This window comes from Eutrigla gurnardus, assembly GCF_963514095.1.
Source record: "Eutrigla gurnardus genome assembly, chromosome: 6".
Taxonomy (NCBI): Eukaryota; Metazoa; Chordata; class Actinopteri; order Perciformes; family Triglidae; genus Eutrigla; species Eutrigla gurnardus.
This window is the reverse complement of record NC_139920.1, coordinates 7,626,367-7,652,600: the sequence shown is the minus strand read 5'-3', so window position 1 is coordinate 7,652,600 and position 26,234 is coordinate 7,626,367. Positions and strand designations below refer to the sequence as shown.

Sequence of the window (26,234 nt, the reverse complement as noted above, 5' to 3'; positions counted from 1 at the left end):
CAATCAGACTTCTTTTTGTAACCAGAGAAGTCGCTCCCTGGTGGCCAGTAGAGAGAATGTAAGTTTAAAGCACTTTAGAGGTTGTCGCCTGGTTAAAAGTAACTCCGATAAGAGCAGTTACTAGAGTAAAGTGCACATACATGCATCGGTATTAGCACTTAAATAATACCACTTAATAATAACATATACTAACAGTGATATCTTAACTACACAGCTGATACTTCCAGTATTTCGATGTTGATGTTTTGCTACTTGTATGACTTGAACCTCATCCACCACTGCAGTGAATTGAAAAAATAATCAGCAGATCAATGGGTAATAGCCGTCAGCTCTGCGTGTAGGCCTGTGATAACTACCGCCGCCAGAGGGCGCTGTTGTCTCTTCCAAACAGGAGAGTCAAACACGTCCCAGTCCGACAGCCCAGCAGCAGATCTTCGTGTCTGCTGTCGCTGCAACGGGGCTCAGTGTTTATTTCCTGCGTCGGGGAACTTTTCAGTCGACACAGCTTGAGGGCATATTTCTAATGAAAGGAGCACCACTCGCTCTATTTTATGGTTCGACTTTGAAAAAAAAAAAACAAGCAAACAAACCCGAAAAACTCGTCGAGACGCCAACAGGTGAGTATGAGCACCGAGACTGTATAATACCAGCTGGTAGACTACGACAAGTTATGAGAACGCAACACATGGATGTAATGTTTCTCAGCACCTTTATATGATTTGCAATATATCCGGATGTGTAAGGTTATATTCTGTTTGGTGTTTCAAGCAGAATAAGTGACAAATTAATGAGGAACAAAAGAGGAGGTTGGGCAGTTTTTACAAATAGGTATGCTGCTAGATAAATGGGGACATTTCTCCATGCGCATCGGTTGTTATGTTGCTTCACAGCTTTCTTTGAACTACAAAGTCCCAATAAGAACTCAAACGTTAGGGTCATACATGGAAACACCAGTCTGTATCTCATGTTGATGTAAATGGAGCATGTGGAGGTTTGGACTCGTGGTTGGTCCCATAGACGACATAAGGATGGACGACATCGCCACCCCACCATGGACTAAAGTAAAAAGTCAAAATAAAAAACATTTTCTGTCATTTTAGGTAGTTTCTTATTACGCTGATGAATGTCCAAATGTTCATTTTTGTCATAAGTTTGTTTTAATTAGTAAATTGATAGCCTACTACAAGACAGCTGCTCTGAATGAAGGGAATTGTTAGAGGGAGAAACTTTGATTTTGTTTAACCGTCACGAGTCTGTAAGACGTGTTCGTTTGAACAAAATTTGGAATTTGGGAGATAGTTTGGTAATGTTTGTGTCTTTCTTGCCAAACAGTTAGCTTGGTGCTAATGTAGCAGTTAGGTGGCTCTCAGCTGACGAGTTGCGGTCCTACTCGGCTCCTATTGGCTCGCGCGGGTTTATGGGCGGGACCTCCGTCTCTTCTGCGCAGACTGGTGTCAAATAAGGCTAAATGCAAAGATGTCAGCTCTCGTGTAGCTGGGATATTTTGGCTTTTATTTTACAATTGGGGGAAATGGAGACGTGTCGTTATACAGTTTATGGTTGGACCTGCAATATCAATACGTTAACCGCCATATGAGTGCAGCGGTCCCCTAGCTAGCCAGTGGGGCTAACATGCGCCAACACTTAAAGGCACCGGCTACAAATACAAAGCAGAGAGAAGCTCGCATTACAACAACACACACAGAGGGAGAGCGACATCATGCTCTACTCAGCAAACATTATCCACTACATCTTTACATAGCAAATAGCTGTTTGCTGCTACATCAATTCTTCGAATGTCATAGAGAACTTATAAGAAAATAAAATATGGGATGTAGCCTCTGAAACACGTTGGTAAACATTCTCTGGTCATTGTGACACAGATAGGACTCGCCTGGGTCCAGACCTTTGGTGGTCACTAAACCAAGTTTGAGTTGACAGTTCTGTCTGATATCAGGCCAATGTAGGCAGTTTGGAGGAGGACAATATCCACTGTATTTTTGTTATCTAGTCCATGAAGCATTTAACTGCCCATTCAGGTTTACATAAAATAATGAAAGGTCAGATTAATCTTGCATGCAGTTAAGTACTTCTCTTTCTGAACAAAGCAACCCGTTATTTGAGTCACTTTGGCTATTAAACATTGGTCTCAACTGTGTGTTCATACCTTGACCTTGTTTTGTTAATTTGACAATAGTGCAGTTAATTTAAAACCTAACCAAAACCGAGGGCTGCTAAAAGACCATATTATACATCTAGACACTATTATATTTTTACACCTGCTGCATTTACAGCCGTTGCTGTTGTTGATGAAACTATTTTTGGAGACGGTTTTTCATAGAGCAGGTGGTAAAAACAGAAATGCATACCAGATTTTTTTCTCTGCCTGATTTGTTCAGCTTTAGGGGGATTTGTTTTTTCAGCGACATTCATTCTGACAGTTGAGTGTTTTTTTTTTGAGCTGACGTGGGGTTTGGCTGTGTTGCCTGGTTACAGGTGCAGACCTGAGAGAGAGAGAGAGAGAGACAGAGAAAGAGAGAGAGAAAGAGAGAGCCCCCCCCCCCTCCCCAAAAGAAACACACGTTCACTTTAATCTCTCGACTCAAATTCCATGCTCGGCCTTTGGGGAGCTGGTCTGTGCGTCACTGATCACAAAGACCTCCAGAGAATCCTGAGAATGGACCGGCCCGTCGTCGTCCAGTTACTCCACAGCAATATGTACAATATGTTGTGCTGCTTTGTTACACCAGAGCTGCCCAGCGTCTCACAGTGATGACGGTGTCATAGTGGACGTGTCACACAGGTGATGCTTCTTAGCACACAAAGCATCCCCTGCTCATCAACAGGTGGTGAAGGCGGGACTTTTCCTCACAGATACCACTTTGCGTTTCAAAATTGAAAGTATTAGGTTAACGTTTAAGTATTTAATCGTATTCAGGATGGAAGGACAAGCTACATCTCGTTTAGCTTGCATCATCGGTGACCAACCATGTTATGTTTGTTTGTTTTTTTATTGAAAAGTTGCTGGATGGAGCAATGCCATATACGTTTTGATGTGTGATAGTAGTGTTTCTTTAAACCGTTAAACCAGTTAAATCCTCCCCCTTTAGTTATTAGTGAATAAACAAAAAAAGAATCAAGAAGAGTTTTGATAGTTTAAGTATCTGTTCACACTCACAATTTGAGGGAGTCCCTGGGGGTCCTTGGAAAAATGTTACATGGTTTTTTTCACAGTTTAATTCACATATTTAATTTATAGACGTGAGCCCAATGTGAGTGAGAGTTATCTCCAATTGACACATTTTCATCTAATAACCAACATCCTTTTTAGCTGGACGTGCCAGAAGTTAAATCTTATCAAATAAAACTTAATGTATATTGATTTAGGGGCTGCTTGGTGTGGGAACCACTGACAGGGGTCTGTCAGGTGGGCTGAGTACAATACGAGGAATAGCTGCTTTAAGAAAAAACCTGTCAGAGGCAAAGAAGGAGTAAAACATTCACCTATGTTAGCAGACTTCCATAGATAGACACACTAGCTGCTATTGATGCTTTACTCCTGCTGTCAGTCCCTTGGGGCGGTCCGTAGAGATGTACCAGGTGTAAAGCACCCCGGGGTTTAGCAGAGAATCGTTGACAGTCGTTGATCTGTCGTTGCTTTCTGAGTTAAGGGCACTTGGTTTGCTCATAAATTCTCAATTTTCTGAATAACTTTCAAAGTGGGGTCGAGCAGAAAGAGCCGTTGCTCCACCTGCATGTCCCGTCTGTACCATCCCACTGACACCATGGGAATTGTCATATTGCTGCAGCAGGATATTTATAGACCCATGCTTTATGCAGTCCCATGATATGGCACTCAACTGACACAATTACACAAAGCAGCTCCAGGTCTCTGTGCATCTGCACAGCATCAGGGGAATGAGTCCCATAAAGCCACTATCATTATATTTAATTATCCTCTCTTTATGTCCTCCCTCAGTCAGCTGGTTCCTGTGGGTGAGCTATGCACTCATGTAGAATTGGCTGGCGGGGTTATGTGTGTGCCTCAGTGGGTGTGTGAAGTTATTTTATTTCTGTGCCGTATATTTGGGTCTGGGCTGCACGGTGGTGTAGGGTGTAGCACTGTCGCCTCACAGCGAGAGGGTCGAGGGTTCAATTCCCAGTTCGGGCTCCTTTTGTGTGGAGTTTGCATGTTCTCTCCATGTAAGTGTGGGTTCTCTCCGGGTTCTACGGCTTCCTCCCACAGTCCAAAGACATGCAGGATGGACCTGTCTGTCTCTACATGTCAGCCCTGTGATAGACTGGATACCTGTCTGTCTCTACATGTCAGCCCTGTGATAGACTGGTTACCTGTCTGTCTCTACATGTCAGCCCTGTGATAGACTGGTTACCTGTCTGTCTCTGTCAGCCCTGTGATAGACTGGTTACCTGTCTGTCTCTACATGTCAGCCCTGTGATAGACTGGTTACCTGTCTGGCTCTACATGTCAGCCCTGTCATAGACTGGTTACCTGTCTGTCTCTACATGTCAGCCCTGTGATAGACTGGTTACCTGTCTGTCTCTACATGTCTCCCTGTGATAGACTGGTTACCTGTCTGTCTCTGCATGTCAGCCCTGTGATAGACTGGTTACCTGTCTGTCTCTACATGTCAGCCCTGTGATAGACTGGTTACCTGTCTGTCTCTACATGTCAGCCCCATTTGACAGAACTTGCTAATTTCAAAAATTGAAATTTTCTTGTTTTTTTATTACTTAAGTCTACTTTCAACACATTAAACAATTATTAATATTTTTATTAACATGTCCTATATTACATTCTGATATCATTGTGACAGAAATGTCTTTTATCACAAGATAATGAAAATAAGATGCTCAATTAATTTAGCTGATTAAATTATTTTGCATTCAAATGTGAAGCAAATGTGTGGGTTCTAATGGGTTAAAACGATGCCATATTCTTTCTTTCTCTCCGCCCCCCTGCACTGACACTGGACGGTAAATCATAAACTAGACGAGGAAGTAAGAGGTTGCTTAGCAACTGGAAACACAGCTGATAATAAAACATCTTTGATTTCAGCACTGTACAATAACAGACCTTGCTTTAACAGATCAACAGTTGCTCTCAGATCATTCTAGTTATATTACAGCCCTAATATACTCTGGGATTAAAATTAATTTAATTTGCAAAGCTCCAGTTCTGTTAACATACACAGCTTTGCTTTAGATTGAAATGGCATAGTTTTTTCTTTAAAAAAAAGGAATTATAATATTAATTCAGCCGGGTTAGTTGCTGACCAGCATGGCTTTCACAGTAACAGCTCTTGTTAAAGACCCATTCAGTATGTTCAGGTATAACCATCCCCTCAATTTGAATGTGTTTCAGCTCCACATATTTATTAATAGGTTAGTCATTTCAGTATTCTTCTTTTTCTTCAGGTTTCTGCTGGCGGTGCAGACTGGGACCCTGATACATGCTCCTTGAGATCTTCTTTCCACACAGGTCAGTGTCTCTGTCAGCAGACCGGCTCCTGTTGGAGTCAACAGTTGTCACCAGCTGCCTTAACTGTAGTTGAGAGAAAGATCAGGTTGCAAACATTGTTTCACCACTCTATCCATTATTAATCAGCCCCACTCCCCACAAGTCTTTCATATCTCCAGTCAGGCTGTATTCACTGTCTGGAAAGTACTGCCCCCTGCTGATGAATACAGAGTTTACACTACTGTTGCAAGTGGCAGCAAGCAGGCTTTTACCTTTTGGCATTGCTAGTCGATTTTTAATTCCTACTGGCAGGTAACTAAACCACCAACAAGTTTCTTCTCTTGTTCTGAAAGATACATCTCTTATATTGGAAAAAATGTTTTCATTACATGTCAAGTTGTATTTATAGACCAACATTAAACATTAAAAAAAATTTGCCTCAAAGGGCTTTACAATCTGTACAGCATATGATGCCATCTCTCTTTAGACACTCACTTTGGATAAGAAAATACAACTTTTAGGACAGGACAAACAGATGACATGTGCAATAGATGCTGTGTTTGCAGAATAGACCAACATCATACAATTACAGTAAAGACCAGGGCTATTCAACTATATTCTTCAGGGGACACATTTTCAGACATTTTCCATGAACCACTTGACCCCCATCTGGCCACATGAATTAACACGCTTTTGTTTTGTATATCAAAACATATATGATAAAAATGTATGCTCCGCATGTTTGTATTGTTCTGATAATTATAACCTGCTTATAACATTGAGCCTTATATACAGATAGTGAACATTATGTTTACTGAGGAAGGAACCTCTTCACCTGAAAGCATTTATTTGATCTTGTTTATGACGTAATTCACATGTGTATATGTTTTCAATAGCATGCATGAAACAAAGTTGTGATTTATCAAATATATATCTTCAAAACTGCTGGTTTACCTATTCAGGATAAAACAAAGGATATGTAGGAATGGCATTAAAAGATGAATTTGGAGTTTGAATTTAAAGGCCTCGACAGAATCAATGTGATGTCCATAAGGAGGTTTTTTCAAGAGGAACGGGACGATATGAAAGGCCCTCCTATAGACAGGTTTCTGAGAATCCTATTGTCCCATGTGTCCGGATTAATTAGCCATGAGAAGAACCACCCACGTGTAGAGATTTAAGATGTGGGCTAGAGGTTGACCGATATTTACATACAGGGTTGCCCATAAAGTTGGTCAAATGTGATTACTGATGCATTTAAACAGGAATAAACAGAGGATTGTGTCTGAAAACAAAATATTCCAACTTTATGGGCAACAGTGTATAATAATATTAGGTTTGAACAGGAAAAAGCCAATATCCATCAGATTAATCAGCCAATATGTGGAGTGATAGAATGCACACGGATAGTTTCAGCAAAAGTGGCCCTTAAATGGTGTGATAGGATACGGCTAGCTGTGCTAAGCTAATGCTTGGCAACTAAGCAGAGACGGCATGCTTTCAGCAGAGCAACAGTCTAATGCATTAATTACGCCATACTATAAACAACAACCGTATCATGCTAATCATGTATGAAGAAAAGTTAACCTTTATTAAACTATGCTAAGATGCACATTAACTTCATGTTTGAAGCCTCCGTTCAAAAATGTGAAGTATAACCCTTTGTGACGGGTGGAGGCTGTCAGAGTCCAGCTCCACCGGTAACAGTTCATCCATCGGCTGCTTTATGAGAAATGTATGTTTTAGCATGGATTTCCATGAACTGGCTTTATTATCGTTTGATGCATTCATGATTGATCTTCTAAACGGAAGTCGACAGGACTGTGTTCATTAGGCATGAAAGGGATGTCAGCTGGGTTGCACTGCAACTGAAGTGACTCACTCTCCTGTTCTCTGTTATAACACACTTCATCCACATGATGGCAGTATCAGGCAGTTTAAATATAACCCTTCATCATAGCGCAGTCTGCCCTTCTGTGCTAAATGGTTGGTCAAATATCTGACTTTGATATATTATCCATTGATCTTCTGTCTTTGTCCCTATGTGGTCACAGCATTGGTGAACAGTGAGTTAAGGAGTAATCTCTTTCTTGATTGTATTGTACTGTACGCTTCTTTTTGCACAGCGGCTCGTCACCACATCGAAGTGTCTTAAACAACTTCACATGTGCTAATTAAGAGCACATGCAGTTGTTCATGCAGGTGATATTAGGCTGCACATACCCGTGTATGTGTGCAACACAATAAAACTTCTTTCCATGGGGGAGATTGGGTGTGGCAGATTTATAAGGGCATCAGGATCGTACCACTATGCGATAGCTGAATAGCATCAAATATAATGTCTTTAGTTGTAGGTCAGTCACAACATGGCAGGAACAGCAGATTATTCATCAAATACATTTTAGTAGCTTCCTGGAGACCGCTTTTAGAGAGAACAAGGTATGATTGATTGCATGAACATTACTCTATGATTATCCAGATCATATGCAGGTGTTAAACAAAGGCTCTTTTTGCCAGCGTGCAGGTGTGTTGCTAATTAGCCGCAGGACATCGACTTTTTCTGCACAGCTGGAAGAGACAGAAACCTGCTCTGTGTACAAAGGTCAGTAACATGTGTTTGGTGGCACACAATTCATTTCCCTGACACCGAATTGTCGAGATCCTCACAGTTTCAGGTTTTCAGGATGTTTACTGAGGTTGAATTAAAGATTGGGCTTGGTGCAACCGGAGCCCTTTGTATGCCAGGGTGTGTGTTGATACGTGTAGGAGGAGGTTTTACACATTTACTGCATCACTGTTGCACCCGAGGGAGATCCCAGGCCTCTTCAGGCATGCACTCCATCCTGTTTCATAAGCATCTGCTCATATATGGGCATCTTCCTCCCTTCTGCTCGGTTGCACTACGTCCGCTTCCTGAGCACCCCCCTTATCACGCTCTATACACACTCCTACTCATATTGGTTAGCTATGGGCAGAAGCAGGACTGGCTCTTCCCTGTGCAGGAAGTAATGTGGTTAATACTCATTTGATCACCCGTTCTGATGACTTGCACCCGTGACCAGCAAGCCAGCTGGTGTACTGTGTACCGGCGGCTGGAAATAGCTCATAAGTCTGCATGTGAAACTGATTGTTTCCCTCATGCCACACATGTCCCGCCTCGATTCTTTGAGGGAAGTGGAAGAAAAAAAAACCTCTTTGATCTGTAAGAAATAGCCCTGAATGTGTTCCAAGACCTTTTGTTCTGATCAGTGATATCCTAGGCAGCTTTATTCTGTTCTCAGGGACTGCAATGTCTTTGTTGCTTTTAAAAATAAATCTTCGACTCCCAGAGAATTACGTTCTTAATGTTATTTATGCACATGCACCTCTAATATGAGGAGATGGAGCCAGGATCAGTGTGCACTGGGTGGCCTCATAGAGCCCTGGATGCATGCAGATTCCACTTGAGATTACATGTCCTATCTGCACAGCTGTAATGTAGACACATGTTGGCTTTGAAGTAGGACCAACAGCCTCATCAACTTTTTGCCACAGGGCACAGAAAGTATCACTCGTGTGCAGCTGTGAATTCTACTTTAATCAGCCAATGAATTCTACTTTCTTGTTCACCTGGGAACATATGTACAATGTAAACCATAAAACATATGCTTTAGATTAATATAAAATATGCAGCTTATTAGCAAAGGAACCGTTTCCGGTGCGAAGAAAACAGAATGTCCAACCCTGCCAACATTGTACCTACGCAAAACCATTAGCGTGGTGAATTATTACTGCAGTTTCGGATCGTTTTTGCCTCCTTGTGACATACTATGGGCCCACTCAACAACTAGGTCACTGTAGATCATGTTTCCACGGCTCGGATTCTCACACAACTGCCACAACCAGGTGCTTATTTCAGCTCTGTCTGTGAAGGGAATTGCAAGGAGGGTTTGCAGGTATTGTTTTTAGCTATGCTAGCATCATGTCTGGCCACTCCACAGCTTCGGTCCTTTGGATGAAGTTCTGACCAAAGACATTCCCATCAGCCTCGGCTGGAGATTATTGCTAATATGCAAACATATTGAACATGGTCTGGTTGTTCTTGTACACTGACCGCAGCTATACCTAGGAAAGAGTAACGCACTATGATTAGTATATAACCCACGTAAATTATTGTTATGTAATCCATGTAATCGTGAGCCACGACAGGAAGAGTCTCCATAGGGAGGTCAGGTTTGATTTCGTGGTCCTAACAACACTGCACTTTCACCCAGGAGACCGCTGTTCATGTCCAGTGTGAAACCATACATTTCATTGACTTATTTGTCACGTCCAAATTTATTTTAACCCTAACAACAATATTGTCCTTAACCTAACCATGTTTGTTGCATAAACATTGCTAGGAAAACAACAAAATATAACCTTTCTTAAGACGTCATGCCAACCGTTTAATGGGGATTTGTTGACAAAGTAAACATTACACCAACTAAAGATCAGCATGTTGGCGTTGTCTTTGTGAGCGTGTTAGCTTGCTGATATTACTAATTGCTATTTTGGCTTCAGACTTTAAATCTGGTTTCAGTTCTGCATTTGTCAGTGTACGTGCTGATGTCTACGGAGGAAAGGGCTTCTGCACAGCAACAGTATGTCTGCCACTGTCTGCTCTCATGGCAGCCGGGTCCCGACAGTAAACACTGCTTGCTTTATCTGCCGCTGTGTCCACTTTGAGACGCTCCTGTGCCGCGGCCCACGTGTCTGCCAGACAAGAATTCCAGCCACCCTGATCTTTGCTGCAGGAGCCGTCCAGGGAATGTCGGCTTCCAGTTAACAAACATACGGGTCTGGCAGTTAGAGAGGAAGACCACGCAGCAGTCCAGGATGTCACCCTGTCTGCCCAGTCTCTGTTTGCATGCCTGGGATTCTTTTCTACAAGCTGCTCTTTCCTGCTTTGATTTTTTTTTCTCTCCCAAAACATTTTCCTCCACCAGACAGTGGCAAAGGAAATATTTTCCAGTCCAGAAATAAGTTGCTTTTAATTGCATTGCCTCGCAAGTATACACTTGGAGGTCTGTGCCGCTGTAAGAATGTGCCTTTGATTGATGTTCATTAGGGGCAAAACAGGGCGGTACGCTGCTCGGCATCGCAGCCGCGTTCCATTGGAGTTACACTGTTCTGAAAACAAACCGCTGCAACCGGCACTCACATACTTTCCCTGTGAGATCCTGGCCGCCGATTTGAATGAATACAGCATTATCATGCTCCAAAATGCACAACTGAAAAAGGCCCAGACATCATTTGAACTGCACCAGACTAGGTTTGAATATCATGTCGCATGGATCATTGCTGACTGAGTTAATTTTAGCAACTTTGGTTTGGGAAGAGGAGGTCCTTATTTTGGCTAATAAGCAGGTTAAAATTACAAATAAACGACACGTGTCCGCACCTTTAAGGAGCGGATTGTCTCGGTCTTTGTGACCTCATGGCGGTATAAATGCTCCCACTCACGTAAAGGCTTTACTGCAACGTGATCGTGTGTATTCAAAAGCATTCTTTCATTATGACACAGCAGATCAGAAAACGTGGCTCTTGCAAAATGTTGACATTACAGTCTTGCAAGAAATCCTGTTACTGTATTTCCCACATTGTGGTAGTTCATATGCATCAGAAATGCATTCATACGCTGCAGAATTCCTTTTTTCATGTAAACAGTATCACATGTTGGCACTCACACTGCAGAGCATTCTGCATACCTGAGGTAAACATGTGCTTTTGTGCAGTGTCTGCTGAAAGGACATCACTTAGCTTTTGTACAACAACGCCACACCCTGGTAATGGTGAATCAGTCTTTGCACACACTGAATACATGCATACACACTAGTCCCTCAAGAAAGGCAGATTCTCCATCTGGTCCTATATTTTGAAGAGCTTCACCATGATGCATTGTGAATGACGCCTTATTCCTAATGATTAAAGTACTCAAATATTTTACATAAAGGAGTTATAATCAGTATTTTTTTAAATAACAACGTATCAAATCACAATGCACAAGATATTGTGGCGACCTTCGGCTACAGAGCTTTACAACGGGGTTCAGCACATTGTGAAGCAACCCAGCAACAACTGTACTGTTTTGGTTTCCCCTCGCCGCTCTCACAGCTGTTTTCAGCAACAGCACAACATAGTTAGCAACTAGCTGGTGAACATAGTGGAGCATCTAGCAGCCAAAGAGAGAGATATTTGCACTAAGAAAATTTTGTAAGCATTGGTAAATAGAGGCAGAGAGGACATATGGGTAGATGTTATCACCCTTCATTGACTATTTCTTACATTTATTGTCAGTAGTTTTTGGGTGCACCAACTTCCACTAAGGTAGGATTACCTACCTGTTGAAACCAAACCAGTTGAATGTGCATTTCCAGCAAAATTCTGAAACTAAATCCACAGTGATGCCCCTAAAAAGAAAGCAATTATGAAATGCATGCACTGTCCAAATATCTGAAATTAATGATTCAATTCAGCAGAAGAACACATGAACCTGTTTCCGTGTGCTCACTCTAAAAACGGGAAGTCTCCCTGCAGTGACCTTTGTTCCGACCTGGGTGAGGTGCATGCTTGGGATTCTTTCTCGGTTAATATGTTTCATTGCCCTGAATCACACTATGTATGCACACTCTCTGGTAATATGGCGTAGGTACGAAAGGGCAGATCACTCATGCGTCATGACTGCAGGCTTTGTAAACAGGTGGCTCCAGAAAGGGAGACGTTGCAGTGACTTGCAGAGCCTCCCTAAAAGGACACTCTGGACTTGGTGTCCACCCCAGCGGCTCTTCCGTCGAAGCCCTCCACTTTGCCTCCCCCCACGGCTGCTCATTATGTGCAGTTTAGTGCTCACTCAGCTCTGGGGTGCTCCAAAGTTCACAGGAAGGAGAAGGGATGGTGGGGGGGGGGAGTCATTCTGTTACTGAGGTCAGGAGGCTGTGTTTTTTTTCCCAGCCCTCCCCTTATTCTCTCTCTCTCTCTCTCTCTCTCTCTCTCTCTCTCTCTCTCTCTCTCTCTCTCTCTCTCTCTCTCTCTCTCTCTCTCTCTGTCTTTTGTTTGTCATGATAAGCAGTCAGGTGGTGCCGTAAAGAAGCCTCACTATCACCTACCACCACCTTCCCTCAGTGCTGATTAGCCACTGTTACTTGGCAAACTGCAAGGCTACTTTCTTTTTCCAACTAGCATTTCTGTTGTTGTAGTCAGTATTTGCATCCTGCAAGTTTACCACCCTAGATACTTTTTAATTTGTTTAATTTATATTTGCTATATCAGTGTCTTGCATGCATCCATCTTATCTAAATATAGAAACTGGAACACATTGCCTCATGTTGCCTTTTGACATTGAAGTGTCAATAAGTTAATTAATTTATCCACCAGCCAAATTTTGGATGTCTCCATTTTCTTCAAGCAATAATGATAAAAAAAGGCAGTGACCACTCATATCTATGCAAAGATGAGATCTTGTAAGGTTTGAACTTTACCTCAAGTGTGTAGTAGTACTAGGATGGGTAGGATGATAAGCATTAAAATGCCTTTAAACCCTAAGTTGTTTATATTGGGAATTTATTCAACCAATCCTTTCATCCCCCAAAATTAGAAAGTTTGAATTAATGTGTGCTTCCTCCATGATAACTGTCCCATGGCTTAATTATGGAAAACCATAAGGAGGCACTGCTTTGGTCAGTGGCTCAGGGAGATGTCTTCAAGAGTAAAAGGGAACCTTTCATTTACTTACTGGAAAATGAAGATATGTCTAAAGCACTATGAGAGGCTGAAGAAAGGGCTAATGTTTGAGTGATGAATGGCTGACTATATGAAGAGTGAGAGGAAGTAACCTTTTATATATATTTATGTAACAGTACTAGTATGTGTAGGAAAACCTTACACCCAGCAGTCGGTATGATGCTGAATAAACCTTCCCATGAGACAGAATCAACAAAAGAGTGAACACAAAGAAGCGTTAGCATGCATGTAAAATGATGCCTGTGTGTTTGTTACTTAGGCATGTTGGAGTGGGGAAAAGGTGAAAGGGCTTGGTGATAGTAACCTATCTTTCTATGTAACTGTAAGGCCTGGGAGGAAGTTTCTGCTGTTTATACTTATGCAATGGTCCGTGTAAAAAAAGAAAAAGAAAAGGCTTCTTGGAATGACATGTCATTCAGTTCTCCCTGCCCTTCACGCAGCACTCTTTGCATCCCATATTACCCGTTTTGAAGCCTGACATGAAGCAGGCAGAACGTGATCAGCTCGTTTTGCAGTTAAAGCCTGTTTCTGCAGCCTGTTTTTATATTTGCATGTAGTTAGAAGTTAAAAAAAGAGAAGAAAAAAGGCTGATTCTCATGCACAAGGGTGCACGTTGTTTAGCAAAATGCACTATTTTCAGTTATTTTCATGAATGACGGGGGTGGTCGGAGTGTAACACTGCTGGATTATGGTAACAATGAGAGCTGTGACTTGGTTGTTTGGTGCCATGTGAGAGCGGCAGGCTAAAGGTGGTGTGAGAATGAGGGACTGTGGGTTTACTGAATTCCTATCCGCTGAGTGGAGCATTGGTTTCTGTCTAGACAAAGCTCAGTTGTCGGGGAGACCTGTGCAGATCCAGGACTGCCCCGGGCTCCAGGAAGTATTGGTGGGAGAGAGTGGGCTCTTTTTTTCTTCCTGCTCACTTTTCCCTCCTTGGGGGATTTCGGCGAATGCAGAAAGCGAGCCTGAGAGCGTGTGTTTTTTTTTTTTTTTTGGTGGTGGGAGTTTTTCTCCCATGATAGGGTGGAGACAGCCCAGTGCATTTGTGCAGATATATCAATGGTATAAAAATCTCTCTCCCACTCAGCAGGAAATAGCAGCCTGGCCCACCTTGCACACAAAGCATTTGCAGCTGTACTCAACACACACACACACACACACCCACACACACACTCACTCACTCAAGAGAGGATACAATGCAGGATTCATCAAATTTGCGACTTTTTACCTGACACCAAAACACAAAGGCGGTTCTTGAGCTCTCTGTTCACGCAGCCGCTCTGTGTGACTCTATTGTCTTTGAGTGACTGTGTACAGCAAGATAAGGCAAAGACAGGCGGCGCGCCGGCTCACACAGCGCCAGATCAGCGGGCAGACAGGGCTGAGTAAGGGTTCATTAACTGCTACACTCGGCTGGGCCCTGAGGGCTCTTTCTCGGAGCCTTGTGCACCATTCCACTGGAGCCGAGGCAGTTTCTTGTCTTCAGAGGATTTGTAGCGATGACAGCAGAGTTATAAGTGAAGATAATACAGTCTGGAAAAAGACAGTAATAACACCACAGCCCCCCTCCCCCCAAGCAAGTTACCATATTTTGAACAAGCGTCAAGAAGGGTAAAATATAGGGTGCATGCCAACATCCATTTGAAATTAGCCAAAGTTGAGTTTGATCCTATTTTCTCATATTTCTTTTTTTAAATAGCAGCCCACAAAACCACACCATGGTGAGTTAACAAGTAGTGCAATCATCTGTTGGGAAAAGGATCCAACGAGACACACTGTTTTTGTGCCGGGGGAAGATGATGTCACGGCATTTCCGTGTGGTGTTGCTATGACGGTCAGTTAAGAATCTCGGGTTCAATGTTTCATCAATCATGGCTGACATAACCACTGTTGCTGCTTGGAACATGTTGTGGAAGTCCCAGATACACCGGGTAATCGAACGCGTGACCCAGAGGTGCTCATCAATTTTACCAAGCTGTATTCACTGTGAATAGCAAGGCACACATCGGCTGGTTTACTACAGCGGTATGAACCCAAAACCAACTATTTTGTTCTGATTTAATTGAAGTAAACAGATAAAAAGGATCATGAAAAGTCATGAAATCCCCAAAGTTACAACAGTTAACCGTGAGGGGCGACCTGGATCTGTGCAATGCGTTTCGTGGCAATGCATCGCAATATTTGTTGAGACATTTAAAGTGAGTGTTGCATGATCACCCCCTACCACATTCATCTGTACGGCAGCACTTCTTCATTAATACAAGCAGCTGAATGGTGGCTATTGCGGTGCATCCATCCTTCCAGATTTAGCTCCAGCAGCAGTGTTTTCTTTGTGCGTCAGCTTTTTTATTTCTCCTCTGTGTGTGAATCAGATCAAATCAAAGCGAAGCAACACCTACAGGTCTTTCTTTATTTGGAAAACAATCAAAGCGGATCAGGGAAGAAACTCATGAACGCACGCATGATGATGTGCCGTCCAAGAGAGAAGCACCTGGTTCGGGGCTTTTTAGCTGCTTGTCTCTATTGACTTCCAGGCACATTAAAGAAAAGTTCAAAGAGAGCCCTAATCCATGGATGTTATTCACTGCACCTCTGCTGGCTGTGTGTGAAGATAGAGGACGTTATTTCTCAGGGAATCACAAGCACATTACTCAAAGCTTTGAACTTTTTAAACGACTGCAACTGTCTGCAGGTTGTGTGACCAGACATGCACACAAACACACACACACACACACACACACACACACACACACACACACACAAACACACACTCAAAGGAACCTGCTTTTCTGCACATGGGGCCCAGGTGGGAAGAAAGGACAGGATGACAGAAACTGGAGTGAGAATCTGTTGTCCCGCGGCTGACCTCACCCTTGGCAAAGGTGTTGCATGCCGCTGCAGAGCTCAGGCGAAGGTGTACAGCAGAGAGAAACTCGCGAGCCGTGACTCAACAGCTTGGAACCTTCGCCTCCTTTTTCATTCTGTGGCACAAACAGCAACGCCTCCTGGGTTTCTTTTAATGTCTGCTGACTTCACACGCGAGATCTTCAAAGCTTTTGTGACGGCACCCACGACGCCTTTCACTACCAATAATCGATGGTGTTTATGCAGATTGGAATGCTACAGCGTTAGTCATACGGTTTGTCTCGACCAAACTCAGAAGATACTGTGTGTTTTGTTTCTCTTTTGGGAGGCCTCTGTCTTTTTCCTCTGCACGCCTGACTGGGCTGTCTGGCTCCCAGATAGCATCAAGCCGTCTGAGATTAGCACTCATGAGGGCGCAGTTAAACTTGTAAAAGCCCTGGACTCTCGTCCCGGTGCCTCTGTTCTACACAATGCCAAGCAGCAATCATGAGCGTGGCACAACGCTGATAGCCCGTCTGCATTGTCACCGTGCCTCTCAAATGGGCTTCAGCCTCAGAGCTTATTGCGGAGGCAGCCACAGATCCCAGCCCCGTGCGGGAACGAGCTCTGGAGCCTGTCGGTGTTGTTGCCAGGCAGTTTAGTAGTGTAACTGCTCAGATAGTAGAGCTGCTTGGTGTCCCATGGGCCAACATTTTTGGAACAGCTGATAACTAATCATTGAGGCCGCAGCGTCCCTCCTGCCTTCTGTTTATCAGACACCGAGTAACACCTCTGTAATCTGTGAGCAAATTACACCATGATGGCTATTGTCTTTTATTACACGGAAAATGAGATAAATGCAGGGGATTAGTTCTCAAAGTTTATGTTTTCATTGATGAGGAGATATATTAGATAATAATAGTGGAACATGGTCATTGCATTTGTTTTCCAACTCTGTTTTATATCTATATCTTTATATCACTTTTACAATGGAGACCTGGCCAAGAGCAGCAGCAACACACAGGTTCAACAATTAGCACAAAATATGTACATAAAACGTTACTCAAATGCCAACGTTTACATCATTTTCTGTATTGGTTGTAAAGGGTTTTCTAAGTTTCAACAACAGCTAAACTGAAGGTTGCTAAAATCACAAGGCTTTGGCCAGAGTTTATTATGCATTTTTGTCCTCCAAAGGATCTCTTCAGGACCAGTATGGACCAGGTGGCACCCTCTGGGTATGAAAAGTGCCTTCAGACTGAATTATTTCCAATGGCCAGCAGGGGGTGAAGTCTACGACATTGTAATTTTAATACATTTTTCCGTCTATCAACTTTATCAGTTAAACATTTCAGTTTCAATCATATTTTGCATGATTTGATATGTTTCTTTACAAATATATGTAATGTTCTCATGTATATCGCAATGAGAAAAATCTTGGCAATATCACCTAGTAAACAATACACTAATACACTTTGCATTAGTTTGAGTCTTGTCCCACAGTGCGGATTTAGCCCTGTTCTGGTGCTGCCCATGTGAGTCACCTATTTGTGTATTTGTTGGGGCAACAGATCAGAGCAGTTGCAACACAATCTGACTCACAGGGCAAAAGCTGCTGTCATAAACTCTGCAGAACCTCTCTGTCGGCTCAGTGGGAGCCCACCTGTGTAAAGCCCCACAGCCACATCAAAGAAGTCACTCTGCTGCAACTTCAAATATCCTTCTGTCGATGCTTTGAGTGTGCCACATCATTACATTTACCACACATAAGTACACATGCTGGATGCAGACGGGCGCACCACAGCTGAAGGCATTGCAGACATTCTTTTGGCTAGAGGGATTTGAAAGGCTCAGCATACAGAGTTGTACACGCCCTGAAGTCGCACATTTCCCTGTTTGTTGATGTTTGTTTTACTGGAATCAAGACTCTTTTCACACATGCATTTGTTTGACTGAGGTCTTGGTTCCAAAATAAAATTAAATGGAAATTAGGCGACAGTTTAAAATGTGCTTTCCTTATGCAGCTTCACATTTTGCATGTGTGTTCTGCTACAAGCTAAAGTGTTCACTGAAGAGTTTGTTTGTGGTTTTTCAGGAATGAAACGAAAGCTTGGGAAATTTGATTTCTTGCTGAGAGTTTGAGGAAAAGATTGACACCACCTTAGCTTAGCTTCGAAACAGCTAGCCTGACTCATCACTTTAAGTTTCATTGTAAGGATGTAAAGACATCTTAAAGATATAACATGTTAATTAGTGAGCGTTAGAGCTGCTGGTAGGCAGATTTATTTATTTCACCTTTGTGAAAAGCCAGGTCAGCTGTTTCCACCTGCTTCCAGTCTTTATGCTAAGCTAAGCTAACTGGACGTTGACTCAAATTTAGGTTACAGACATGAGAGTGGTATAAATCTCCTCATTGTACTGTCAGCAATAAGCCACTAAGCATCTTACTCAAAACATTCCTTTTAATTCGTAACCAATTATTCCACAGCACAGGAAGATATTTTTCAATTAAGGGTGTCACAATTTACTGGTATTAACAACAACTGTGATATTTAACAATTAAATATTGAGATCATGTTAACTATTCACATATGTAAAAAAAAAAAATGGTATCTGATTTTTTTTAATGTAACGGTTTGCTTTACAGAATGAGCAAAGTTACTAATTTATATATATATATATAAATTCAGCAGCTGAAAGTTCACAGGCCCGTTAGATCTAGAAAGTCTGTGTGCACACTCTTAAGATCCCTGTAAACCAGCAGGGTTGCTGTAAAGGCTGCACATTTGAGGTTCACTTGATCAGACCGCTGCTTCAGAAGAGCTGCACAGCAGATCCTGTGTGTGGCTACAGGGGATGAGCCATCCTGATGCAAGTCTTGTGACATGCCACATCTGGTGACTCCGGCCTGAGGAGAAGAGTCTCCTCTAGAACTAGTTCCCAGTTTCTTTGACTCCTGCTGGTGTGGCAACTTTCTATCAATAAACTTTTTTACTTATCTGACAACTAAAGTTGCAACATGAACATATAAACGTGCATATTTATGACAACCTGACACCAGTGTTACAGGGCTATACTTGCACAAAGCCAAATGGGTTGTTTCACTGCAACTTGTATCATCCAGTTACCAAACAGCAGGTGTAGATGAATGCACAAGTCTTCGCTCACATTGCATTGTGATTACATTTTTGGAGAAGACGAGTACACAATTATTTTGAAGAGTTCAAAGGGAGGACACAGAGATCAAAGGCAAAAAATGATTCAAATTGATAACATGAATTTCATCTCTGCACTGTTGAAAACATAAAATTGGAGCGTATGTCAGCCATGATCACGTGCTGCCAGGTTAGTCTACATTAGTGCCACTTTCAAGGCAAAAGTACAACCACACAATAATGGAGCAGTAAAACAGAAAACACTTGTTTATGTCTTTTACAGCAAATTAGGGAAAGTATAGAGCCCTATAATAGACGCTGGCGTCACACAGAGTCCTGCAGACGTTGGGGTGGTTAGGACCAGCCCCCCTGTGACGCAGCTCTGCCTGTTCCTGTGTTCACTCACGTCAAGCTGGTGCAGCTGAGGGCTTAGACACTACAGCTGTGTCGACAAGAAAGCCTCCGCATAGAGTGTGAGGCCTCCTGGAACAATGAGTGCACAGGTCAAGAAAGGTTGTTTAGACTGACAGTAAAAAAAAAAGTACAATTGAGGTTTTGATGTCATGCATTCTATAGGAAAGCTGCAATAGTCACTCAGCAGCTATGGTTTCTGTTTCCTTGGGTACTGGCCCATGTGTGCAGCGTCTATTTTGATAGCCTGCTTCCCATATTTAATCATTTATGCTTTAGAGGGTATCTGGCGATACTGCTTCCTGTGTAGGAAGCGGAAGGCAGTGGGTGGGGGGGATTTGAGGGATGCATGGTCTTGTCTCGCGTCTGTAGTCCATGTTTCATCCGCCTTCAATTTCAGCGTGTCCCCCTCTGCTTTATATCCTGCACAAAAGCACAAAAGCACAGAGCAAACATTTACCACAACACATATCAGATATGATGTTCCCACACACTCACTTTCTGCTGTGCCTTTTTTGTTCCAGGAACAAGTTATCATTGCTGAACAGTCGTTGGGCACACAGAGAAATTGTCATGTAGTGATCGACGGCATTATGTACTGTAAATTCAACACATGGTGATCCTTATTTTTAGAAGAAGACATTTTATTTCTGCAGAAAGCACTTCAGGAAATAATGAGTCGGCTTCCCCTTCGAGCTCTGAGCCACAATGAGGTAGAAAACTGCAACTGCACAGCATTTCCTTCAAGTATTTTAGGGAGTGACGTAATGAGCCAGTAAAAGCAAACTTGTCTCCTGGAAGTGGAAATTGTGAAACAGTAGCCCGTTAGGTTGGGCCACACAGTTTCTACGCACATTGAGCCAATTCCAGATTATGTCAACTGTCTTTCAGTTCTGGGAAGTTGCTCGCAGCTATAGATGTTGTGCAGGAACAAGTTGGTCATTCATTAAAATGAGTGCTGTAACCTAAGAAGCAGCTTCTCAGCTATTTTGATCAAAACTGAAATGTCTAACAAACATTAGATGTTTGCCATGAAATGTTGTAAAGTAATTCAAGGTACCCAGTGGATAGTCCTATTGGGGGGGGAAAGGATCCCCTGACTTTTCCTCTATCATCGCCAGCTGGTCAACGTTTTCACTTACACTGTGAAATTATTAGATTATAGATAATCGGCACTAACTGTCCCCCACAGAATGATTAATTCGGTGATGCTCTAACTTTTGATGTTATACCATCATCTTGTCAGATGTTTGTTTTATCCAATACTCTAATACCCATCAGCTATTCTGTCAGCTGTACTTTACCTATTAATTAGCTAATGATAGAATGCTGACACACATGATGAAGCAGTGACAATAGTAAACATTTCTGCTAAACATCACCATGCTAGAATTGTCACTGTGAACATGTTAGCATGCTGATGCTAACATGAGCATTAAGCTCAAATCACCACTGTGCCAAAATGCTTCAGAGCTGCATTGAGGGCTGTATAGACTCTTAAGGCTTGATTATGCTTCCGCGTAGTGATAACGCAACGGCAACGCAACGGCCACGCAGTTGCTTGGAGACCGTGATGGTTCTGCGTTGGGTTTACGTGTCGAAATGCAATTCAATGCCACACCGGGAAAGGGCGCTATGTTTTTTGTAAAGACTGACCGACCGACCGAGACTCTTGGCGTATATCATCGTAAGCTTCGTTATAGCGTATTTGTTTACTTTCCGGCTTTAAACATCCACAATTTTTCAGAACTTAGTGTTTTATTTCTTTGTGCAAAAGCGAGAAGGTGCAAACAATAAAACGAGGTGAAAACAATAAAAGTAGCCTTTTAAAAGTTTAAATGGCGGTGTTTATGAGTGGAAACCGGATAGCGGTCTCCAGCGGATGTAGTTAGCGGACCAATCACAGCCGATGCCGCTGCGTTGGTGTTGCGTTGCTGTTGCGTCGCCTCGACGCGCGTCGAGGATTTTTGGGAGGTACACGTCAGGCCCTTGCGTTGACGTAAGGGGGGTCCGCAAGGACGCAAGGGGTCCGCAAGCCCCCTTGCGTTGTGTCGACGCGGAAGCATAATCCAGCCTTTAGTCTTGTTGAAGTTACACATGGAAATACACTGCCATGGTTCTACCAATACAGATGTTGATGACTGTTGTGGTTAGTGGTGCCAAATCAAGCCCCATTGGAATTAGTTATGGGATGCCACAGGGGTTTATCCTTGGGCCCACAACTATTTACATTATACTTAAATAACACTATTCTTCCCGATCAGTACTTTAACATCCAGTTTAATGTCAATTTTGTATTCCTAGGCTCTCATTCAAGCAGTTCACAAGGCATTAAGCTTCATTGCCAACAACACATTTACTCATGAATGGACATCTTCAGCGACGAGAAGAAATAATCTTCTCATGACATTCAGGTTCATGTAAAGCTCTACCTTTAAAGCTTCCAAACTAGCTCACATCTCTTCTCTCATAAATATTGAATAACTGCTATATACAGTATGTTTAAATATTTACTTAACATTAGATATCCTGTATGTACCACTAACCTTGGCAGAACTGGTACGATGCATTATTCAAATTGGAGGAATTACAGCTTTCGAACTGGATAAAAACAGGTTGGTTGATATAATAGATACAGTTTCTAGTAACCAATATGACACCAATAAGAACATCAATGCTATGTAAAGTTGCTGATAAGATCAAATTAATCCCACAGGAACATCTTGTTGCCAGGTTTAATTTGAAAAGATGTATTACACTGCTGGTTTTCCTTTGTGCTAATACCAACTGCATCTCCGCACACTAATTAATGTATGTCCACTAAGCATATTCTTTTGTTTTTTTATACTCAGGCTTGAGTACAGCTGTCCAAAGACTGCAATGTCATCAAAAATGCACAGCTCCAGCAGCGTGGCTCAGGCCAGGCGGACGGTGCAGCAGCTGAGGATGGAGGCCAGCATCGAGAGGATAAAGGTGCCTTTATATTCACACCACTCTGAGTGCCCTGCTTTTACTTTCTTTATGTCACGGTAGATGAGTGTGTGGACTGATTCCTTTGCAGGTGTCCAAGGCTTCGTCAGACCTGATGCGATACTGTGGAGAACACGCCAAGCATGACCCGTTGCTCATGGGCATTGCCGCATCAGAAAACCCTTTCAAGGACAAGAAGCCTTGCACTGTTTTGTAGGAGAACACCTGAAGTCTTGCTTTTTGATTCTCATGTGGAAAAGAAGACAAGTTATCTTAAGACCACTGGACCTCCCTTTACCTTTATACATGCCTGCTGCAGTTCAAGGAATGTGTTCCTCTCTGCCGTGCAGTCAGATAGCAGTTATCAACACATTCGACTTGAAACATGTTGGCATTGCACATTTCAGCAAACCATGAGAAACAAAATTAAGTTTTGTTAATGCGTTACATGTCAATCTCATATCACGCTTGTGGAAATGTACAATGCCACATGGTTAACATAGTGAAACGATTGGTTAGATTTAGGGCGCACTCACACTACACCAACAGGTACGCTTGAGCCTAAAGTCCGGATTGTTGGCCAGTGCGATGCTCCGTTCCGTACTTAAGAACGGTACGTTGCCTTGGCCCGGCACGCTTGGAAGAGGTGGATTTGAGTATGGTACGTTCCATCCACGAGCACATGCACAGGGACCAAATATGGACATGACATAGGCTTTAGTCGATAGGCAGTCCCACTCATTATCACTCACTACCGCTATCGAGACGATATATGACTGAACATACTGTTGATGACTGTGTAGGACACCGCGGGATTCTGGGTCGGGCTTGGTGCCTCAGACTCATGGTGTGAGCGGGACCGGAGCGGAACCAGACCAGTACTTTTATAATAAAAATGCCGCTGTGTGTTTCCGTCCAAAATCTGCTCCGCTTGCGCTGTCGCTTGTGCTCACATGCTCTGATGCAGGCCGAGTGTTTACTCCTGTATGTGCAGACGGACGTGTCAGTAAAGTTTCATCTTCTCCGTGTTGTTCTCTCTTGTGATGACTTAAGAGGGCGCTCCTTGAAAACAACATCAAGCCATGCGTGTCGTATGATGACGTATGCACAAAAAGCGATCTGGTCGAGGCCCGTTTGGGCTGGGGCAGTGTGAGTGCAAACCGGTGGGGGGGGCAATCGTGCCGAGGCACGGTACGGATCAAATGGCCCTGGTGTGAGTGCGCCCTTAGGCAATAGAACTACTTGATTATGGCCATGAAAAAAAAGATTGTGATTTGATTTGATTAAAATAATGTAACAACGTAATGTAACTACTGTCAATAAATAACAACCACCCATCGCAGATTTAATACAAGCTTTACAACTTTAAATGAAGTCAATGTTGAGTTTTTGTTTCACACTTGGGCTTAGTTTTTGTGAAAGACCCATGTTTGTTTAACCTTCCCATACTTAGAGATTAGATAACAATGTAACTTTCAATAATCATCTCTCTATACAGTATACTCCTTGCTCTAACCAAAGGCAAAAATATCTACATCCCGTGTTTACAATCATAGCAACTTTTTTTCTTGGCGACGGGGCTGTAGTTACACCAAAGACCAAACAGACGTCTGGGACTGTGGCCTGAGAGGAGCTTGGAGGGCACAGTTCCTGACTCTCTAATTATCATAGTGCACATAAACAAACTCCCCCCAATTATTGGTCCAATCAGATTTAGGGTTTCACCTTTTACTTTCATCAGGCTTGCTTCAGGAAACGGTTGTTGTAGGTTGTGTGCTACTGATAATGAACCCCCGATATAATGATATCCCGTCACCGGACGTGCAAACTGTCCATCACGTGACAACAAAGAGAAGTCATTTAGTCACAATCATAATAGCTTTAAGAGTTGGCCATTCAATTATTCCCAACTCTGTTTTAGCATGGACAGAGCAATCAAATTGTCCTGACACGTATAATTAAACCATCCCAGAGACAAACAATTCCCTCGAATGTTGATTGGATTTTTATTTTTAAGAGATTGAGAAATGCTTTTGCCAATGCTAAGATGAAGTATAGTTCATTCACAGTGCAGATCCACACTTTGGGGATTCATTGTCATTTTTTTTTTTAATGGACACAGATTTTTTTCTGTTCTTGTTCCCTGAGATGGTTATATTCTTGTTACCAGGCCGACTTCTAATTTGCAAAGCTATTATATATGATGATTGTGAAATCTTAATTGTGAAGTTTTAATACCAGAGGTGGATTTTCTCTCTCTCTCTCTCTCTCTCTCTCTCTCTCTCTCTCTCTCTCTCTCTCTCTCTCTCTCTCTCTCCACAATTCAAGTGTCTTTTGCAAAAAAAATGCAAAACTCTGAATCCAACTATCTCTAAAAATCCTATGTAAAGATACAAGTACCGCTAGTAACTTTTGACATCACTGTACATTGTGCATGATCCCTTTGCATAAGATATAACTTAATGTATATATTTTAGTATGAGGCCATCATTGCTGAAAATAAGATTCAAGACCAATCTGTGCCATCTTATCAGATCTAACTATTTAATGTAACTACATTCTGTCTGCAGAGCCGAGGATTGCTATTGTACTATTCAAGCCCTTAGAAACCTGCTAGCACCAGATGACTGTTATACTACTTTGAAATGTTCCTTGTTTACAGCTTCAAGCTTTGTTTCGGATTTTATGATGAAAATCTATAGCCGGCATTGTATAGCTGTGACTTTGTTTTTGTGTGTTGGCGCTCAGGCAAAATATATGAAACTAATTTTGCAATTTTCCCAGTCAGGGCCTTAATAATGAAGTGATCCGGCTTCAACCTCTCGACTACCTTTTAGTCACATAAGTGCTGTTGTCTTATACTGTGAATGAGAATGGCCCGTAAGTGAAGGGAGATTATCTTACTATAGGCTGTTATGTGTATGATGTCATATTCCAAATTACTCGTGTTCAATAATGAATAAAGGAACAGTGTGTAGCATATTTGGCAGTCAGGTGTCCCCCATGGGACGACGGTCAATGGCGAGAGACAAGTACTTTTTAAACCCTGTTTGAATTGTATCATTAATTACACAGATGATGTCAAGAGACTGGTCCACCAGAAGGGGCGTGACTTAGTCTGTCTACATAATTAATGAGTATATTTTATTACTAAAAAATAAGTATTGTTATGTCCCATCATTAACATTTACATACAGGGTTGGCTGCCATGTTTCAACAGTAGCCCACCATCAGCCACCATATAGTTCTCTTATATTTTGGGACACGGGAGAAGTTTCAGTTGGTTGCAATCTCACCACTTGATGCTGCCAAATACTACACACTGCACCTTTAAGATATTTCCCATGTGTCCATAAATATTGTAGCACAGTATGTCCTTTCTTTTAACCGTTTAATGTATTAATAGGATTGTATCGATATCGTCAAACCTAAGCCTTGCCTTGCTGTTTTTTGCGATGTTAATTTTTTTAATTCAAATTGAATGTGTTGTTCTGGCTATTGGTGTATTTGGTTGATTTTTAATTGTGAATATGAATTTTTGTTAGTTGAAAATCAATTACAATGTGTGTTGTTTCTCACACCTGGTGAGTGTAGGTAACTTTCTGCATGTTATG

The 26,234-nt window shown here is 42.3% G+C and overlaps 1 protein-coding gene across 1 annotated transcript; it reads left to right on the top strand.

Moving 5' to 3' along the window:
• The first annotated feature begins 457 nt into the window (after positions 1-457).
• Positions 458-24,908, top strand: gng12b (guanine nucleotide binding protein (G protein), gamma 12b). Its single transcript, XM_084010656.1, has 4 exons — positions 458-617; positions 5,437-5,500; positions 22,510-22,623; positions 22,712-24,908. The coding sequence occupies exons 3-4, from the start codon at positions 22,531-22,533 to the stop codon at positions 22,835-22,837; spliced, it is 219 nt and encodes a 72-aa protein (XP_083866782.1). The 5' UTR covers positions 458-617; positions 5,437-5,500; positions 22,510-22,530; the 3' UTR covers positions 22,838-24,908.
• Positions 24,909-26,234: the final 1,326 nt, after the last annotated feature.